At 37.8% G+C, this 18,612-nt stretch overlaps 1 protein-coding gene across 1 annotated transcript in view; it reads left to right on the top strand.

The window, feature by feature from the left end:
- Positions 1-3,114: 3,114 nt before the first annotated feature.
- The window catches only part of si:dkeyp-117b11.1 (SH2 domain-containing protein 6), a 95,367-nt gene continuing 79,869 nt past the window's right edge, over positions 3,115-18,612 (top strand). Inside the window, exon 1 of the mRNA XM_060881067.1 lies at positions 3,115-3,170. Coding sequence (XP_060737050.1) covers positions 3,168-3,170 — 3 coding nt within the window. The 5' untranslated portion in view covers positions 3,115-3,167. The remainder of the gene's footprint in view (positions 3,171-18,612) is intronic.

The raw sequence follows: 18,612 nt of genomic DNA, 5'->3' as shown, positions 1-18,612 counted from the left end.
AATTATGTATGAATTGTCACTCAGGTTGTAATGTACCCAGTATATAAACAGATGCAGATTATGAAATGTCCTTCAGGTTCTAATGTAATGAGTGTGACTATCTAGTTTTCAATGTAGCTGGCATCTCCTCTGAATGGCCAAAACTGGAATAAAGCTGGAGCTGGTACATCTGTTGGTGCCTCGGGATCCTCTCAGGGTTGGCCTCTTTCTAACTGAAAGTCTGAAAACTGTAGCCTATTTATTGAAGATGCAGGACAACCACCTAGTAATGCATTACAATAGTCTGGTCTGGAAGTCAGGAATGCATGAAGTATCTTCTCTTCATCATATACAAATAAAGGTCACTGTCGAGCTATTAATAACAGTACATCTCTCTAAATGAAAGTTAAACTGTGAGGGTTTCTGTGTACTGGGTTTTGGAACGATAAGTAATATCTCTGTCTTAACAATAGAAAATTATAGATCATCCAGTCTTTTTTTTGAACAATTTAATCACAATTGCTGGATTCGCAAACACGGCTTTATTAACAACACAAAAACCTAACAAAACATACATTTAACATGACAAAACCGTAAACATGAATATGACATGGAAACCCTAGATAACCAAGAAAACATAATCTGGACATAGCAACATCTTATGGCCACATGACAACAACAACGACTCTTGAAAACAAATACAAGACGGACATGTATAAGGTAGTAAATCAATCTGAACAAGAAACAGGTTAGATGGCAGGAAGATAGAACAGTAAAGGCCGTAACTCAGCCCACATAGAAACAATAATGTGGGTGATGAGAAAACAACTGCCAGCCCTTCGTCTGGTGGTTTGCCAAAGAACTGTCCAAGCTCCTGACACATACACTCACAATAAGAATTTGTGAGGCAACCAACTTAAGATTTATTAAACAAAAGATGATAAACATAAACACAAAAAACAAAGGATTACACACAAACAAATGCTTTTGGAAGTAGGATTGCATCCAGCAGGTCAGCTATCAGGCCATGGTGCGTGATGGGTTTGCCCTAGGAGGTCAAAAACCCCCAGTGCTTTCACAATGTCCCAAAATCATGCATGACACCAAAGTTGTACCTGCTATCAGTAACTCCCGCAGACAAGAAGTGAGGCGATGTCCTTCACGGGAAACCAGGAAGTGAAGCAACGTCCCCCACTGGAACAGGTGTCGCAGGACACTGAAAAAACAAAAACAAAGCAAAACCGGGCTGGTGACATCCTCCGCAGGCAAGAAGAGAGGCGGTGTCCTCCACAGGAAAACAGGAAGCAGAGTGGCATCCCCACCAGAGCAGATGCAGAGCGATGTCACACAAAAAATAAAAGTCCAGGGAAAAACAGGGCAGGGAGGACAGTCCAGAAAAAAAATGCTCCCACGATAAGCCGGTCCAGGCTGACCCTATCCTGCTCGGTCTTTAAGTGGCGGAATCCTTCTGTCAGCAGTGCTGGGATAAAAACAGGCCCAAATGCAGGATAGCGTAAACATAAACTGATTTATTAAATAAAAACAACAACACTAGGACACAGACAAGTCCAGACGTGACAAGAGATGCGACAAGAGACATAACAAAGGACGAGGATTCGCACGGCTAAATAAACATGACAATTAACACATGAGGAACAGGTGTGCAGAGGCGGGGAGGAATAGACAATGGTGGGGCAGACACGTGACACGAAACATAAACAAAAGCACATGGCCAAAAGTCCGGGCTGGATCCTGACAGTAGTACACAGTCAGTTTCCAAAACTATTCATGCAACTTTACCGGTTCCTGGAACCATTGGCCAGAATCCAAGCCTTAAATTCTGCCTATCCCTGAGGCCGATTATCTGAACATGGAAAAATCAAGAATATAAATAAATTGAAATCTTACCACTTAACTTGGTATCCTGTTGCTGGGACAGTCTTGTGATTGTCCAGATCTCAATTGCAACAGACTGTTCATCTGCAACCCACAATTTGTTGTAAATGTTGAGCTTTTCAGAGCCCGATGCAGACAACTGTCAGGACTTTGGCTTGGACATTCTCTCCCAGAATATTAAGGGGCGTTCCTGGCAGTGTGTTTTGTCTCACATGTCTCACCAATAGTCACCTGGTTGCAATGGACTCATTATTATTTATGTTTATTTATTTCCCCCACATTCCGTTTAGCTTCGCGAAGTCCTTGTCTTTTGTGTGTCGGGTTATGTATCATGTCTTGCCGGTTCTTGTTTTGAGTGCTCGTGTATTTATGTTCCCTGTCTGATTCTTATTTTTGTTAATAAATCTTTTTTTTATTTGTTATCCCTGAGTTTGGGTCTGCTTTTATCTATTAAGACACCCGCTTTTCCCTGACACAACATTAGGTCATTGTTTGGCTTGGAAGAATACATAGAGTGAGGGGAGTCCCATTTCTTCATATAAACAGCACAAAGACTGTGAGAGCCATCCTTTTCTAAGTACTCAACAAAATAGACAAGCCAGAAAACAAAATTAACAGACCAAAAGGCTATCTGAAGACAAAGAATCTAAGGATCCGTAAAATAGATGCCCTTTTATGGTCTTCCTGATGCACACTGCTAAGTCATCTGATCTGAACCAGTTTGGCAAATGTTCACGTGCTTCAAAACACGTTTGCAAAGGCGTTCCCATAGCATAAAGCTATGATGCAGTGTTGAGCTCCCTCAAAAGGGAACATATAGTTAAATTTACATACATTTTTAATAGGATAATCATTGGGGCTATGCAAACCTTACTTTAAAACCTTAAAACAAGCTTAAATGCTAAAAAAGAATAAACATTTTTTCAGCTACATTCTGATTTAATGAAAGAAACAAACTATTAAAATGTACACTGATCTTAACACTATAATTTTATAACTAATAATATAATCTTATAACTAATTATGATTTATTAATTTGGCTAATGACTGCTTTGGGCTTGATTCATCATGCTGATAATGAGCCTGAGCTTACTCTAAAGTATAAAATTATGAGGTGAAACAAATCTTTTGTTTAGATTGTTAGGTTGATAAGCAATGAGTGGCACACAAATGACACCGATGGAGCAGGTATATGCAAATAGTCTACAGAGAGAATACAATCTTATTAAACAGTCATACATTCCAAGCTGTGCAGCACAAGTTGTCAGTAGAACGGACAAAGCATCAGAACCATGGTAATGTACAATTGTTTTAAGTTGTAAAATAAAGAAATAACTGTAGCGTATGTGGCTATGTGGTATATGATTACATAAAGGATTTATTAAAAATTAATTCCAAAAGTAAGGAATAACACAAAATTGGCCGTGTTGGTTTTATGCAAACAACAGTTAAAACCTTAAAAAATATAGGAATATATTTCTAAAATGGCATGGCCCAAATTGTTATTATTGGAAATTTCAAATGCTTATGATTTGGTATTGCTAGAAATTCTATTAGTTTATTAATTAATTAATTTATAGATATATTTAGTTGTAGAGAAATTCCTGTTATTATAGATATAAGTAGTCATTATTAGACCAGGCTCTCTTTTTTTCTCTCTTTTTAAGTAGCCTTAAATGCATAGAATATAATGCATGTTAGTGTAACTGAGCTGTTACTATCGGAATGAAAATGTATTACAATAAGCACAGTACTTTGAATGCTTATTTCAAAAAAGTTTTACAGCACTAAGTAAAATAAATTGTAAAAATTTGTATGGATATGCCATTGAACAGTCAACAATTACACATTTAGGTGGTGATATTGATAACAATATCATATTTCACTTACCCACAGATTTATATATTTTTTATTTTTCATGAGCTATTTTATTCTGCACAAATTGTATGCGGCATTTTAGTGAAACACTTGTGATATGATAAATCTTGAAAGTGCAAAAAATGCTTTTTCTCCTTTAAAATTGGTATCATTAATTGCAATTACAACAATTATATTTAATGGTAAATATGGTGCTATTGTTTGTTACACTATTTAAAAAGCAGAACATTATTCAAAATAACTTCAACGTAAGTTGACAAACTGGTTACTTTGGCTTTCAGTAATCATCACATAAAGAGATAATACAACTGTTTAATGTTATTTCTCTAGGGCATATAGGGAACAAAACAATTTCAATTACACTGTGTGTATTGGAGATACAAAATTTATATCTGGTTTAGTGTAATAGCACTGTTGGCACAGTGGTTAATGATAATATAGTCAGATATTCCATTGCCAGCTATCCTTTGTGTTCCTCCTGCTTCCTCCTTATTTGTATATTTTCTGACATATTGTACCAGGAAGTTAACACCTGTGTCAAGAATGAAGTCAGTGTTGGGAGGGACTGAAGCTTCCCACAGTGGGGAAAACAGCCTTTTCGTTTAATCAGTGAATAGGCAAAAAAGTAATTGTAACAAAAGCAATGATCAAGAAACATTTTCAAGCTAATGTAAGAGTCATTACGTTTTATGTGTGACAAAAATAATCTCAAAACAAATAACTTCTATATAGCTATTAGCTAATGTAACAATCTAGTTTGTTTAAATTTATATGTTCCTATCTACATAATTAGCTAGGAAATAGTGTTAATTTCGTCACCTATTTTTAATTTAGTCTTAGTCTTAGTCTTGTGCCAAATGTCCTTGTTAGTTTTAGTCATATTTAGTCATTCACATATCTTTTTTGTTAGTCTTAGTTTTAGTCGACTAAAAGTCTCGTCATTGTAGTCTAGTTTTAGTCAAAAGAAAACTCAAGGTATCTTAGTCAAGTTTTAGTCGACTAAAAGTCTTTTAATTTTAGTCTAGTTTTAGTCAAAAAATTGTAGCTTGACCACATCTGGAATCTATTGTAAGAATAAATACAACGAGGCCTCATTAAATGCAATAATATCAGGAACACAAGTATTATAGTGGAAATAAATAACTTAATGAAAAGCCTAAGATCAAAACTGTAAGTATATATATATATATATATATATATATATATATATATATATATATATATCACCGACTTAATGCAAGTTATACATGGTATTGCACACACCATTATTGATGATATTTGGAGCAATATTACATGTAATTGTTAAAATTTGATTCCCTTACATATACATTTGCTTTTAAGCCTAATTATTAATTTTGATTATGATGTGATTGTGACAGGGGCGTGGGAAGAGGTTTCAGGTTGGGGTGCTGAGTTTTTTCTGTCACCACTTTTGAATAAGAAACAATATCAAGGCTATAAAACTTGTCAAAACTCCACGAATCACAAAAGTATCAGTGAGAAGTTGAGAACACTCGTTTAAACAGTGCATACACTCGAACTTGACTGCACATGACATTTTTTTACTTTATTGATGCTGCTTTTAATCGTAATGCAAAGACCGGTCATCGGGACATAAGCTGTCATGTACAATAAAAGAGCCTGCGCAGCGACAGGAAATATAATTTAACACAAAAAGCTGCCTAGACGGTGGACTTGCCCTCAGGATTTTTATTTATTTTAATTATTTATTTTTTCTACACACACACTATTTTATTTCTTGATAACAGACTGCTGTGAACTATAACACACCATTGCCATGAAAAAGGATTCTAACCGTTGAGACGGAGCGCACTATTTTCTTTAGCGGAAACAATACAATTGTTTTTAAATCAATAAACTCCTTTTTAAATCATCATTTTGAGTCAAATTATTATTCATTTGGTAGGTAGCAATATAATAAACGGGATCCGCTTTGCAGACCTGTAACTTGAGCAACAGCGCGAAGCCGCGAACTCGTTGTGAATATTTTAAAGGCGTAACAGCTGATGAAAAAGCAGAGACAATTGTAGACGAAAATGAACAGAGATTTTATCTTAGTTTTTATTTTATACAAACAATTTCGTCTCGTCTTTTTTCGTCAACAATAATGCATGTTAACATCGTCTCGTCTTAATCATGAAAAAAAGGTTGTTGAACATATTTCGTCTCGTCTCGTCTGATGAAATTAACACTACTAGGAAATATGTCTCTTACACATTATACTCATTACTAATTATAGGCTGTGTAGCAGCGCTTAGATATACAAGCACTTTACACAATAAAAAATAGCTACTGTACATTGTAGTCACATATGAAGCTTTGTCCAGCTCTCTTAGTTAGCTAGTGGCTTACCTGTATGTGGAAGTGGGGTTTGTGGTGTCGGCTGTGGTCAGAGAAGAGGTAGGGTGGACTGGCAGGTTATACATTATGGTTTTGACCTGCATGTAATCTTGGGGAGTATACATATACAGTATCAGCAACCCCAACTGCAAATGTTCCAGCTTGGCTATATTATCTGGAAGCCTTTAGAGGTCTTCAAATAGGCCAGCATCTTGTTGTTGCTTCACCCTGAATTCGGCTTCCACCACAAATTTCCTTCATTGTCTCTCTCAACACACAGGGGAATATCCTGTGCCCCACAATTAAACTTAGAAAAGGACAACTCTCAAAGAAAAATAAATCAAATATAAGAAATTAAGTGAGGCTATCCTTCACACTTAGACATAGTTATAAACATAGATAAAACATGGTTACATGAGAAACCACAGGGGTTGTACAATAAAACTAAAACAATGACCAATATAGTGCTATATATGCATGGCTTGGTGGCCAGTCTTCAGTGCTTTCACATTCCATAATTAAGAGAAGCTGTTGACACAAGAGAACAATGCCATGAAAGGGATATTAATTACGAACCTAACATCCAAAAAAACATAAAACTACAGCTTCCAAATCAATGTACAATTAAATTCGCACCTTGACAAAGTATTAGTCTTAATGGTGCCAGCAGCAGAAATCTTGGGGTGTGGACAGTGTGAGACGTACTGTTCTCTGAATCCACCTTGAAGAAGTTTTCACTGTTCCACATCCAGGAGAGTTACAGTGTAAAGCCCCAAATAAGATCTCTGCATGTATTGTTGCATGCCCAGAATAAAGCATGGTGGTTTGGGCTGCAATATCATGGAATTCCCTAAGCCCACTACATGTGCTTGATACACTGAACAAAATTATAAACGCAACACTTTTGTTTTTGCCCCCATTTTTCATGAGCTGAACTCAAAGATCTAAGATTTTTTCTATGTACACAAAATGCCTTTTTCTCTCAAATTTTGTTCACAAATCTGCCTAAATTGGTGTTAGCGAGCAATTCTCCTTTGCTGAGATAATCCATCAACCTCACAGGTGTGGCAAATGAAGATGCTGATTAGACAGCATGATTATTGCACAAGTGTGCCTTAGGGTGGCCACAATAAAAGGCCACTCTAAAATGTGCTAAAAAATTATTTATTATATTGGGGTACAGGGGATCCAGATCAGGTTGTTGATTGTGGCCTGTGGAATGTTGGTCCACTCCTCTTCATTGGCTGTGCGAAGTTGCTGGATATTGGCAGGAACTGGATCACACTGTTGTATACGGCAATCCAGAGGATCCCAAACAAGCTAAATGGGTGCAAGAACTGGGATGTTTTCAGCTTCCAGGAATTGTGTACGGATCCTTGCAACATGGGGCCGTGCTTTATCATGCTGCAAGATGAGGTGATGGTCGTGGATGAATAGCACAACAATGGGACTCAGGATCTCGTCATGGTATCTCTGTGCATTGAAAATGCCATCAATAAAATGCACCTGTGTTTGTTGTCCATAACATATGCCTGCCAATATCATAACTTCACATAACCCCATACATGCTGTCTGCCATCTGCCCTGTACAGTGAAAACCAGGATTCATCCGTGAAGAGAACACCTCTCCAAAGTGCCAGACGCCATCGAATGTGATCATTTGCCCACTCAAGTTGGGTATGACGACAAACTGCAGTCAGGTTGAGACCCCAATGAGAACGATTAGCATGCAGATGAGTTTCACTGAGACAGTAATTCTTTGGTTAGGCATACCGAATATTGCAGCAGCTGTTCGGGTGATCTTGGAAATGAAGGTGCTGGATGTGGAGGTCCTGGGCTGGTGTGGTTGTGAGGCCAGTTGGATGTACTGCCAAATTCTCAGAAACACCTTTGGAGACACCTTATGGTATAGAAATGAACATTCAATTCATGTGCAACAGCTCTGGAGGACATTCCTGCAGTCAGCATTCCAATTGCACGGTCCCTCAAATCTTGTGTCATCTGTGGCATTGTGCTGTGTAATAAAAACTGCACATTTTAGAGTGACCTTTTATTGTGGCCAGCCTAAGGCACACCCGTGCATTAATCATGCTGTCTAATCAGCATCTTGATATACCACACCTGTGAGGTGGATGGATTATCTTGGCAAAGGAGAGGTGCTCACTAACTCAGATTTAGACAGATTTGTGAACTACACTGCTCAAAAAAATAAAGGGAACACTTAAACAACACAATGTAACTGCAAGTCAATCACACTTCTGTGAAATCAAACTGCCCACTTAGATAGAAACAGTGATTGACAATCAATTTCACATGCTGTTGTGCAAATGGAATAGACACCCTGCTAAAAAACCAGCATTGCTGGTCCAGCATAAGGTATGTTTTGCATGCTGGGACCAGCTTGGGATGGTGGTACGCTGGTCCAGCATTAGGTGCTGGTTGCTGGTGTGCTGGCCGACCAGCCTGGGATGGTGGTATGCTGGTCCAGCATTAGGTGCTGGTTGCTGGTGTGCTGGCCGACCAGCCTGGGATGCTGGTGTGCTGGTCAACATATGTTGTCTTTTGGATGCTAGTATAATACCAGCAAGACCACAACATATCACATTTCTTAGTGCATATTCATAGTTAAATAAAGACCAAGACAATTTTCTAGAGAATTGCAATTCACTTTTTAATAAAGAAAAACATTCTGGATATTCCTACCATTTACATGGGTTTCTATACATATATATGTAAACGTTTGTTTAAAATATTTACTGAACAATGACATTTGCCATCACACTGTATACACACGTGCACAAATAACGTTACACAATATAACCTTTACAACACACATTTTTGGTCTTAGCTTCCGCTCTCTCTTTTAGCGAGTAACAAGTAGTATGTGGTGGCGATGACCATGTTTTTTTAAGAGGTGCCACCCGAGTCGTTTGCCTTTAGACAACTCCTGCTCTATGTCTTCTTTATTCTCTGAAAAATTATAGAAACAAAATAAGAAACAAAACTATATATCACTCATTTGTTTATATTGTGCGGTGAACTAGTTACGATAAAACAGCTACTCCTTAAGTTACATACCTTTAAGCATTAGTATTTGTGCCCTGAAGAAGTCTTGCTGCCATCGTACCCAAAAAACCTGAGTTTGGTCAAACATGTCATAGTTAAAGTCCTTAATTTCGCTAGTTGAAACAACTGCTGTGCAGCCGTCATCCAGGTACCTCACGTATGCAAACATTCTGATTCCCAGTGATCAGCAGATTCGTCGTGTAGAAGCGGAAGTTTTTTATTTACCCCAAAACAAAATCCTAATTACGGTGGCAAAAACATGATGATCTGGAACATGTACACTTATACTAATTTCGATAAACACTGTAAGGTATATAATATAGTCGAAAACATTGCGAGATTTATTTTTGGAAAGTGCAGTAACTACATTTACCTTCGTGAACATAGTTGCTTTAAAGGTTGCATAGCAACGCTGATGCTGAGTAATATCTGTTCACATTACCGCTTTACTAAAAAAAACAGACAAACAACTTAACTACTTCTTAATTGAGACAAATGGATTATTTATATATATATATATATATATATATATAAATAATGTGTGTGTTTTTATTTTGCTATCCCTGCATTTGGGTCTGCTTTTATCCCTGTGTTCCCTGACAGAAGGACTCCGCCACTTACAGAGGAAACTTCAAGCACACCTGACAGCTTTCAGAGTGTTTTTTTTTTTTATTTATTTTTTTTTTATTATTATTATTATTACTTTTACTTTTTTTGTGCCTATGACCTTGTCTCATTCTTGTTCCAGTTTTTATAATTTTTTTGGTTGTTTTTTTCAAACTGCACCTTTGAGCTCCAACCCGATGTGTCTCAATGATATTGATGTCAGGAGAGTGATGGCGATTCCAGAACCTTCATCTTTTTCTGCTGTATCCATTTGGAACAACAGCTTTTGTGCGGTAGAATGCAAATTGTCTGCCAGTATTTTCTAACAACATGCTGCATACATCTTGCTATAAAAAAGTCCCTGTGCCACTGGAGCTCACACCGTAGACCTTGTTGACTAATCTTCAAACATAGCTTTTATGGTTGTGACTATAAAGTTAAATTTTGGTATCATCACTCCAAATGACTCCAGAATGATTAACAACTGTATTCCAAGATAATGATGCCAGGACTTATTGGAGTTAAATTGTGAAAAACATATTCAGGCATTATGAAACATCATTTTTTTCACAATGATTCCATTGAAAATCTTAGATGCTGGACTGTTTTTCAGCCCAGAAATTCCATCAGAGCAGCCCACACATTACTTGTTTAGAAAGATGACGACAGTTTAGATGCATTTGACTATTTTTAAATCTTGTACAACAGGCACCTTCTATGACACAAATTACAAATACAAATACTGTATATGCAAATAAATAAAAGTCTGTATGGAAATTAGTATGTAGACTGAAGTGAATAAATTTGTAATCATGAAATGAAAGACACTTTATTTAGATAGATGAGACCTTGTTATACTATTCTAATACACATAAACTAATCTAACAACGCCCTGCGATGGGTTGGCACTCCGTCCAGGGTGTTTCCTGCCTTGATGCCCGATGACACCTGAGATAGGCACAGGCTCCCCGTGACCCGAGGTAGTTCGGATAAGCGGTAGAAGATGATTGAATGAATGAATAATCTAACAACAAAGTTCAACAAAAGAAAAACAGAGAATTAATTAAATTAAATGGATGTAAAAAATTAATGAAAGTTTCTAGCACATGTGTATTGTTTACCATGACCTGAACAAGTCTTCTCCTTATCAATTTATTATCAATTAGAATTTTAATCTTTTTTAGTTCTTTAATTATGGAATGAATCCATCTTTGTGTCATTTCTGAAAGTTTCCAGGCTGCTCTGGTTTGCTACAGATCCCATTGGGATTGGAGTGATATCTTGGTAGAACAATCAGGATGTTGAAGGAGCATACCATGAGCATCTTATACTGTATCTGGGTTGCAGAAGAGCACTTGACACAAGTGAAGTAATTCATGATGGTGTAAAGGCTGGAGTCAGGGAGATGGCAGATGATCTTGTGACTCTGTTTGACTGAGTGACTCATTGCATTGACTCACAATGACTTAACAATAATTGGTTTTATAGAATTTTAACTCTTTCTGGTATGGCCAACCCCAAAAAGTTTCCTTCATACAAACAATGTTTAGAGCAAGGCCTAAGCCACATTTTGCACCTATGACACCAATTTACATGCTAATCTTTAAGTTATGTATGTAGAAATGTCATATTTAATATTACTTTATAATCTAGCCACAGGGGTTAAAAGCCAGTGACTTCTGTGCCAGTCCCAAGCCTGGATAAATAGAGATGGTTGGAAGGTTGGAAGGGCATACGGCATAAAATATGCCAAATTTGAACTGCCGACTGGTCAGTGGGAATTCCATTCAGGTTTGGTTGAGGCCTGGGATAACAAGAACTGCCACCAGCACTGATGACCTACAGGGTGCCAGCGGAAATTGAACTACTGTTAGCCGAGGAAGAATAGGAGGCAGAAGGGTTCATGGACAAAGAGAGAAGAGAAAGGCAGGACTATAGGTCTGAGAATAGGGACACTTAATGTTGGTACAATGACAGGGAAAGGTAGAAAGCTGGTGGACATGATGGCACGAAGGAAGGTAGATATGCTGTGTGTGCAGCAGACCAGGTGGAAGCGGAGCAAAGTGCATAGTACTGGAGAGAGATAAACCATTTTATTATGGTGTGGATAGGATGAGAAATTGGGTAGGAGTGATCCTGAAGGATGAGTTTGTGATGAATATTTTAAAGGTGAAAAGAGTGCCAGAAAAGATAATCAGTTTAAAGTGAAGGGGTAATGTTGAATGTCTTCAGTGGTTATGCTCCACAAGTAGGCTGTGAGATTCTGGAGTGAGTTAGACGAGGTGATGGAGAGTATTCCAGCTGGGGGCAAGAGTAGTGATCGAAGGAGACTTCATTGGGCATGTTGGTGAGAGGAACAGAGGGGATGAGAAGATGATGATCAGGTTTGGTGTTAAGAAAAGGAATGTGGAAGGACAGATGGTGGTGGGCTTTGCTAAGCATATGGAAATGGCTGTATTTAACACTTATTTGCAGAAGAGGGAGTAACATATTAAGAGCATAGATGAGGCAATCTGAGAGATATTAGTGACAGCAAGGTGGTGGTAGGAGAGTGTACAGCTAGACAGCAAAGGATGGTGATGTGAAAGATGCCTTTCCTGGTCAGAAAGATGAAGAGAGGAAACTATAGCAGAAGGATCAGGGAGACAAGTAGGAGGGCACTAGGTGTGTCATCTGGAAGCAAAAGAAAGATGAGGAAATGGTGGAAGCAGAAAGTACAGGACAGCATTCAGAAAAGACAGAATAAAATAGGATTACAAGGAATGAAAGCACAGAGTGAAGAGGGAGAATATATGTGTGTGAGGGAAGTAGAATAGTGAGGTTACAGGGTGCTGAGGTCAAGAAGGTACAGGAGTTTAAGTATTTGGATTCAACCATCTAGTGTGACAGCGGGTGTGGGAAAGAGTTGAGGCGAGTTGCTGGCGAGTTGGAGTGGGTGGAGAAAAGTGTCAGGAGTGTTTTGTGACAGAAGAGTGTCAGTAAGAATCAAATGAAAAGTGTACAAGATAGTAGTGAGACCATACTATGCTGTATGGTTTAGAGACTGTAGCAGTGAGGAAAAGTTTCAACTTCACTGTTTTAGGGCCACCTTGTTATTCAATCCAAATCATTTCAATTTATTTGTATAGTACTTTTAACAGTTAATATTGTCTCAAAGCAGATTTACAGACGCACATAAACAAAATAAAAATGGTAAAGGTTTAAATTATGTTAATATTTATCTCTAACATCTGTCCCTAATGAGCAAGCCTGTGGTGACAGTAGCAAGGAAAACTCCCTGGGATATTTTGAGGAAGAAACCTTGAGAGAAACCAGGCTCAGAAGGTAACCCATCCTCATTTGAGTGACACCAGACAGTAAATTATATAAATGTAAATAATATTCTTTATTAAATACTGTAAAGTTGAGTGGGATTGTGCAACCACAAGCTCCCGATGAACTAATAGGTCAGGGTAAATTCTGAGTTCATTACAGACTTAACACTAATTCTTTCTAGACGAAGGTTGCAAATGTTCATTGATGAAGACCCAAGCACAAAGCTGACCAATGCAATGGCAGTTCAAAGACAGTATGATAGTCTCCAAGGGGGTCTTTTCTCAGACAGCATCCAATCAAGTGTTCACCAAACACTTTAAGCCCATGAAGCCTCCAGATCTGCTCCGATACCTCAATAGCTTTACTTTTAAGAAACATTTTTGAGGAAGAAATCAGTGAAATTAAATCAGTTTCATGAAGTGGAGTAAACCAGTCTAGGTGTTTACCAGAAGCACTAATGTTATCTACAGCATTATACGTATACTAAATGTTGGTTTTAAATGATTAATCTGAATTTTCAGCGTAATATTCTCAATTTCTTTCACTGAAATAACTCATAAAGTCATTGCTGCTGCATAGTGATGGTGTGTGCTTTTCTAACTTTTTATTCCAAGTTCAATTTGTTACAGTATTACATACATTTTTTTTATTATTCTTGTTACCTTCAATTAGAGTTGAGAGATATGCTGATCTAGCAATACTGAGATTTTTGTTGGTCTGTAGGCTTTCCTTCCATGCTATTTGAAATACTGACAATTTACTTTTATGCCATTTGCATTCTAATTTCCTAGTTTATTGTTTTAAGTGTTCTGTGTGGTCATAGTACCAGGGTGCTGTTTTTTTTTAAAAAATTGTTTTCCCTTTGAGTGGAGCCACATTATTTAGGGTGTAGCAAAACACTGACTCTGTGCAATGAGTTACTTGATTAATATCCAGTTAATGACAGAAGGCCTTCCAGACATGTTAGGTGAACTGGGTTAGTTATTTAGTCAAACAGCCGAATAAACATAGACTTCAAAATCCTGGATGATATCAGCAAAGTCCCAGCATTATTGCAGTCAAACAGAAAACCTTCAAAGATATTCTTTACAGAAAATGTCATATGCAGAGTCATAAAAAAAAAAAACTTCCAGGTGTGGTGCAGTCGAGTGCTCAAAATTCATAGTCCAGCTGTCTCTATTTATGCTTTCCTTTTCTTAATTTGCATGCTTTAGCCAATTTCCAATTATTTTTCAAGTTTAAGATTTAGTCTCCTACCTATTCCCATTATTACCAGATTTCCGGCTGCTACCGCCTACTTCCTTATTCCCTTTATGGTTTTCTGGTTTACTGATTTCCCAATATTTTTAACCTTATTTCTGAGTTTATATTTAAAAAAAAAATACTAATAATTAAGCCTGACACTTCCTGAAACACGCACATTTCTCCCTGGACTTCAGAGAACAGTTGTGTGTGATTTTGACAACAAAGTCTCCGTTTCTTCACTTCTTCACTCCGTTACTTCAGATTTTTTCTTCACTTTTTCTATATATGGTAAGATCTTACTAGTCCTCTGCTATCTGCTTCAACTCTCATGCTAAATGTACAATTTTAGTTTACTACTTCTCATTTGGTCTCATGCATTCCTACAGGTTTTAATACTTTAATGTGTGTTGTCATATCCTAGATTTTTGCTGCTTTTAGTGTTCCTTAAATGGTTGTGTGTGTCTAGTGTTTACAGAATCTTTTCTCACTCCCTAGTATTTTTCTTATCAAATCTACTGCATATCAGACTTGTTAAATGCCATGCATACCTTAGTGCCTCTTCTTCCATTTTTCATGGTCTAGATTCAGTGTCCCCCCAACATTTCGGCGCTTTCAGCTATCAGCATTGGTTGTGTAACTCTCTTAATTCCTGGATCATCTATACAGCACTGAACCCTCCAACACTCCTATACCCCTTTTCCACCAAAAAGAACCGGGTGCTGGTTCAGAGCTAGCACTGGTGCTGGTTCAAAATTGGTTCTCACAGTCCTCCTCTGAGATTTTCCACAACAGTTGTTATGGCTGTAAGGAAACTCATGTTGTGGTAAAACCATTTCTGTTGGATAAGTCAGTGACAAAATCCACTGATACCTTTGATCACAATATTTGCGACTTGCCACATCACCATGTTAAACATTTACATCCACTACTGCAGAGAGATTTACCAACAGTCTTCCAGAATTATCATCCATGATTGGATCGCCATCTGACCCAACAGAACTTGATCAGGTGACTGACTATCTAGAGTTAGTTTTTACACCTTTGATATTGTCTACTTAAAAGGAAAGTAATTAGAGAGAAAAAACTCACACCCTGGTACAATGACAACACACAAACTTTAAAACAATTTGCTAGGAAATTAGAACTTAAATGGCGTCAAACAAAATTATCAGCAATTAGCATGGAAGGAAAGCCTTCATAGCTACAAAAAATCTCAAAATTTTTATTTAATACTGTAACAAAATTAACTATGAATAAAAACACTGTCAAAGTGCACACAATCTATTTGTAGAGTAATGACTTCATGAATTATTTCAATGGAAAAATCGATATCATCAGGAATAAAATTCAGACCATTATACCAAACAAATTCATAGATAATGTCGTAGATAAAATTCTTAAATTCCTCATTTCTCAAAATTATCAACCTGCATACTGGATCCCTTACCTACGTGTTTCCCTAAACAGATACTACCTGTAGCTATCAACTCATTCTAAAGATAATAAATTCTTCCCTTAGCACTGGCTATGTGCCAAAATCTTTTAAGCTAGTAGATTTCAAACCTTTGATAAAAAACCTGACCTCGACCTAACCCAGCTGTCCAACTATAGGCCACTATCAAACCTCCCCTTTTTCTCCAAGATCCTAGAAAAGGTTGTAGCTTAGCAGTTATGCTTATACCTACATAGGAATAATATTCATGAAATGTATCAGTCAGGATTTAGGCCTCATCATGAAGTTGTAAATGACCTGCTACTGGCTTCTAATCAGGGTTGTGTCTCTTTTACAAGTATTACCCAGAAGATATGTACACTCACTCACTCTCTCACTCACTCATTTTTTACCGCTTATCCAAACTACCTCGGGTCACGGGGAGCTCAGGTGTCATCGGGCATCAAGGCAGGATACACCCTGGACGGAGTGCCAACCCATCGCAGGGCACACACACACTCTCATTCACTCATGCAATCACACACTACGGACAATTTTCCAGAGATGCCAATCAACCTACCATGCATGTCTTTGGAACGGGGGAGGAAACCGGAGTACCCGGAGGAAACCCCCGATGCATGGGGAGAACATGCAAACTCCACACACACAAGGTGGAGGTGGGAATCGAACCCCCAACCCTGGAGGTGTGAGGCGAACGTGCTAACCACTAAGCCACTGTGCCCCCCCTATATATTCACTTATTTATTTTTATTCTTATTTTTTCTTCTTCTCATTATTATTATATATATATTTCCTTTTCTCTGTCTTCTGTTTCCATACTTCTGTAAAGCTGCTTTGAGACAATGGGAAATTTTTAACAGTGCTATACAAATAAATTGAATTGAAATTGAAAATTGAAAATGTGGGACCAGGGCGCCGTGGTATTGGGAGCGGGTGGAGGAATCCTGCAGATGGAGCAGATGACTGGGTTTGGATTGTGCATATTTCACAAATTTCTCCATGTCCTGGAACAGAGAGGGCCGCCAGAAGGCATTTTGGAGGAGATAAGTGGTTCTCCGGATCACAGGTTGGTCGGATCCACTAGAGGTATAAACCCAGTAAATAACATGGTGCCGCAGGTTTATTGAAAACTACAGTTTGGAGAAAGGGGTAGTGGTTCTGTGCATTGTGCTTGTTGTGTTTCACCCATAATGTCTCATTAGACTGGTGCCAGGAAAATGGGTGGAGGTGTTATGGGCTCAGAGTTCCTGGGTTGTTGAATGGGGTTATGTCGACATGAAAAAATGTTTTTGATCCAGGGTGATAAGTTACAGTAAAGTGGAAATGGTTGAAGAATAATGCCCATCTAGCTTGGAAGGGGTTGAGTCTCTTGGCACCCTTTACGTATTCCAGATTTTTGTGGTCTGTGATGACCTGGAACAGATGTTTTCCTTCCTTAAGCCAGTGTCGCCATTTCCCGAGGGCTTCCTTTATTGATAAAATCTCCTGGTTACCTATATCATAATTTACCTTGGCTGACGTGAGCTTTCTGAAATAAAATGCACAAGGGTAAATCTTCCCTGGATTGCCATGACATTGTGATAGTACAGCTCCAATCCCACAGCTGGAGGCATCTACTTCCACACTAAAAGGAATATTGTGATCTGGGTGTTTGAGGATTTGGGTTGTGGTAAAAAGTTTGCAAAAGGCTGCTTTCACAGTCCTTGTCCAGTGAAGTCTCTGGGGATTACCTTGGAAGAGATCTGTGAATGGAGAGGCCACGGCACTGTATTATCAGATGAACTGATGGTAGAAATAGAAGAAACCCAGAAATCGCTGCAACTCCTTGACAGTTGTGGGTAATGGCCTATCCTTTACTGCATGGACCTTGCTGTAATCCATTTTCATTCCCCTTTGAAAGATAATGTAGTCCAAGAAAGATATTCTATTTCATTGAAATTCACATTTTTCTACTTGTCGTGTCATGCCGAATATGATCCTTCAAGTTTGAGGAGTATATAAGAATAGCATCAATGTATGCAATGACAGTGCTCAAGAAGGTCCCTGAAGATCTTATTTATAAATGCTTTGAACACTGCTGTGGCATTGATCAACACATAAGGCATAACCAAAAATTCATAGTGCCCCCTGGTGGTGTGGAAGGACATTTGTATGTTGTGTTCCATAGGTTTAGCTTAGTGAACACCCTTGCTTCCCAGAGTTGTTCAAGGGTGGTGGGCACTAATGGGAGAGAAAAATAACAGATCGCTGTAGGATCGCTGTATGGACCAAATAATCAATAATAAACACCTGGGGGCCGTTTCAGAAAGGAGGTTTAACCAACTCCGAGTTTAAACTTGAACTCTGAGTTGACAAACCCTGAGTTGGGAAACTCTGAGTTTTCGGTTACAGAACAGCTGAAAAGAGTTAGTTTTATCAACTCTAAGTTGACTGACTCTGAGTTAAACTTTAAAAAGCCATTATCAATGGAGCGCAGATATAACGAGTCACCATGGCAACAGCATCAGACAAAAGAAAAGTCTGCATATTTCTCGTCAGCAGAACCGGAAGTGCTTATGCAAGTGTATGGAGAATATGAACACGTATTTAAAAAAAAAAGCAACAATAAAACAATAGTGGATTTAACATCAAATTTTAAAAGGTGTATTTTAAAAATGTATCTTTATATATATATATATATATATATATATATATATATATATATATATATATATATATGATACATTTTTAAAATACACCTTTTAAAATGTATCATATATATATATATATATATATATATATATATATATATGAATGATACATTTTTAAAATAC

Source organism: Tachysurus vachellii, chromosome 11 (genome assembly GCF_030014155.1).
Source record: "Tachysurus vachellii isolate PV-2020 chromosome 11, HZAU_Pvac_v1, whole genome shotgun sequence".
NCBI classification, from domain to species: domain Eukaryota; kingdom Metazoa; phylum Chordata; class Actinopteri; order Siluriformes; family Bagridae; genus Tachysurus; species Tachysurus vachellii.
This window is presented reverse-complemented; position numbering and strand designations above follow the sequence as displayed.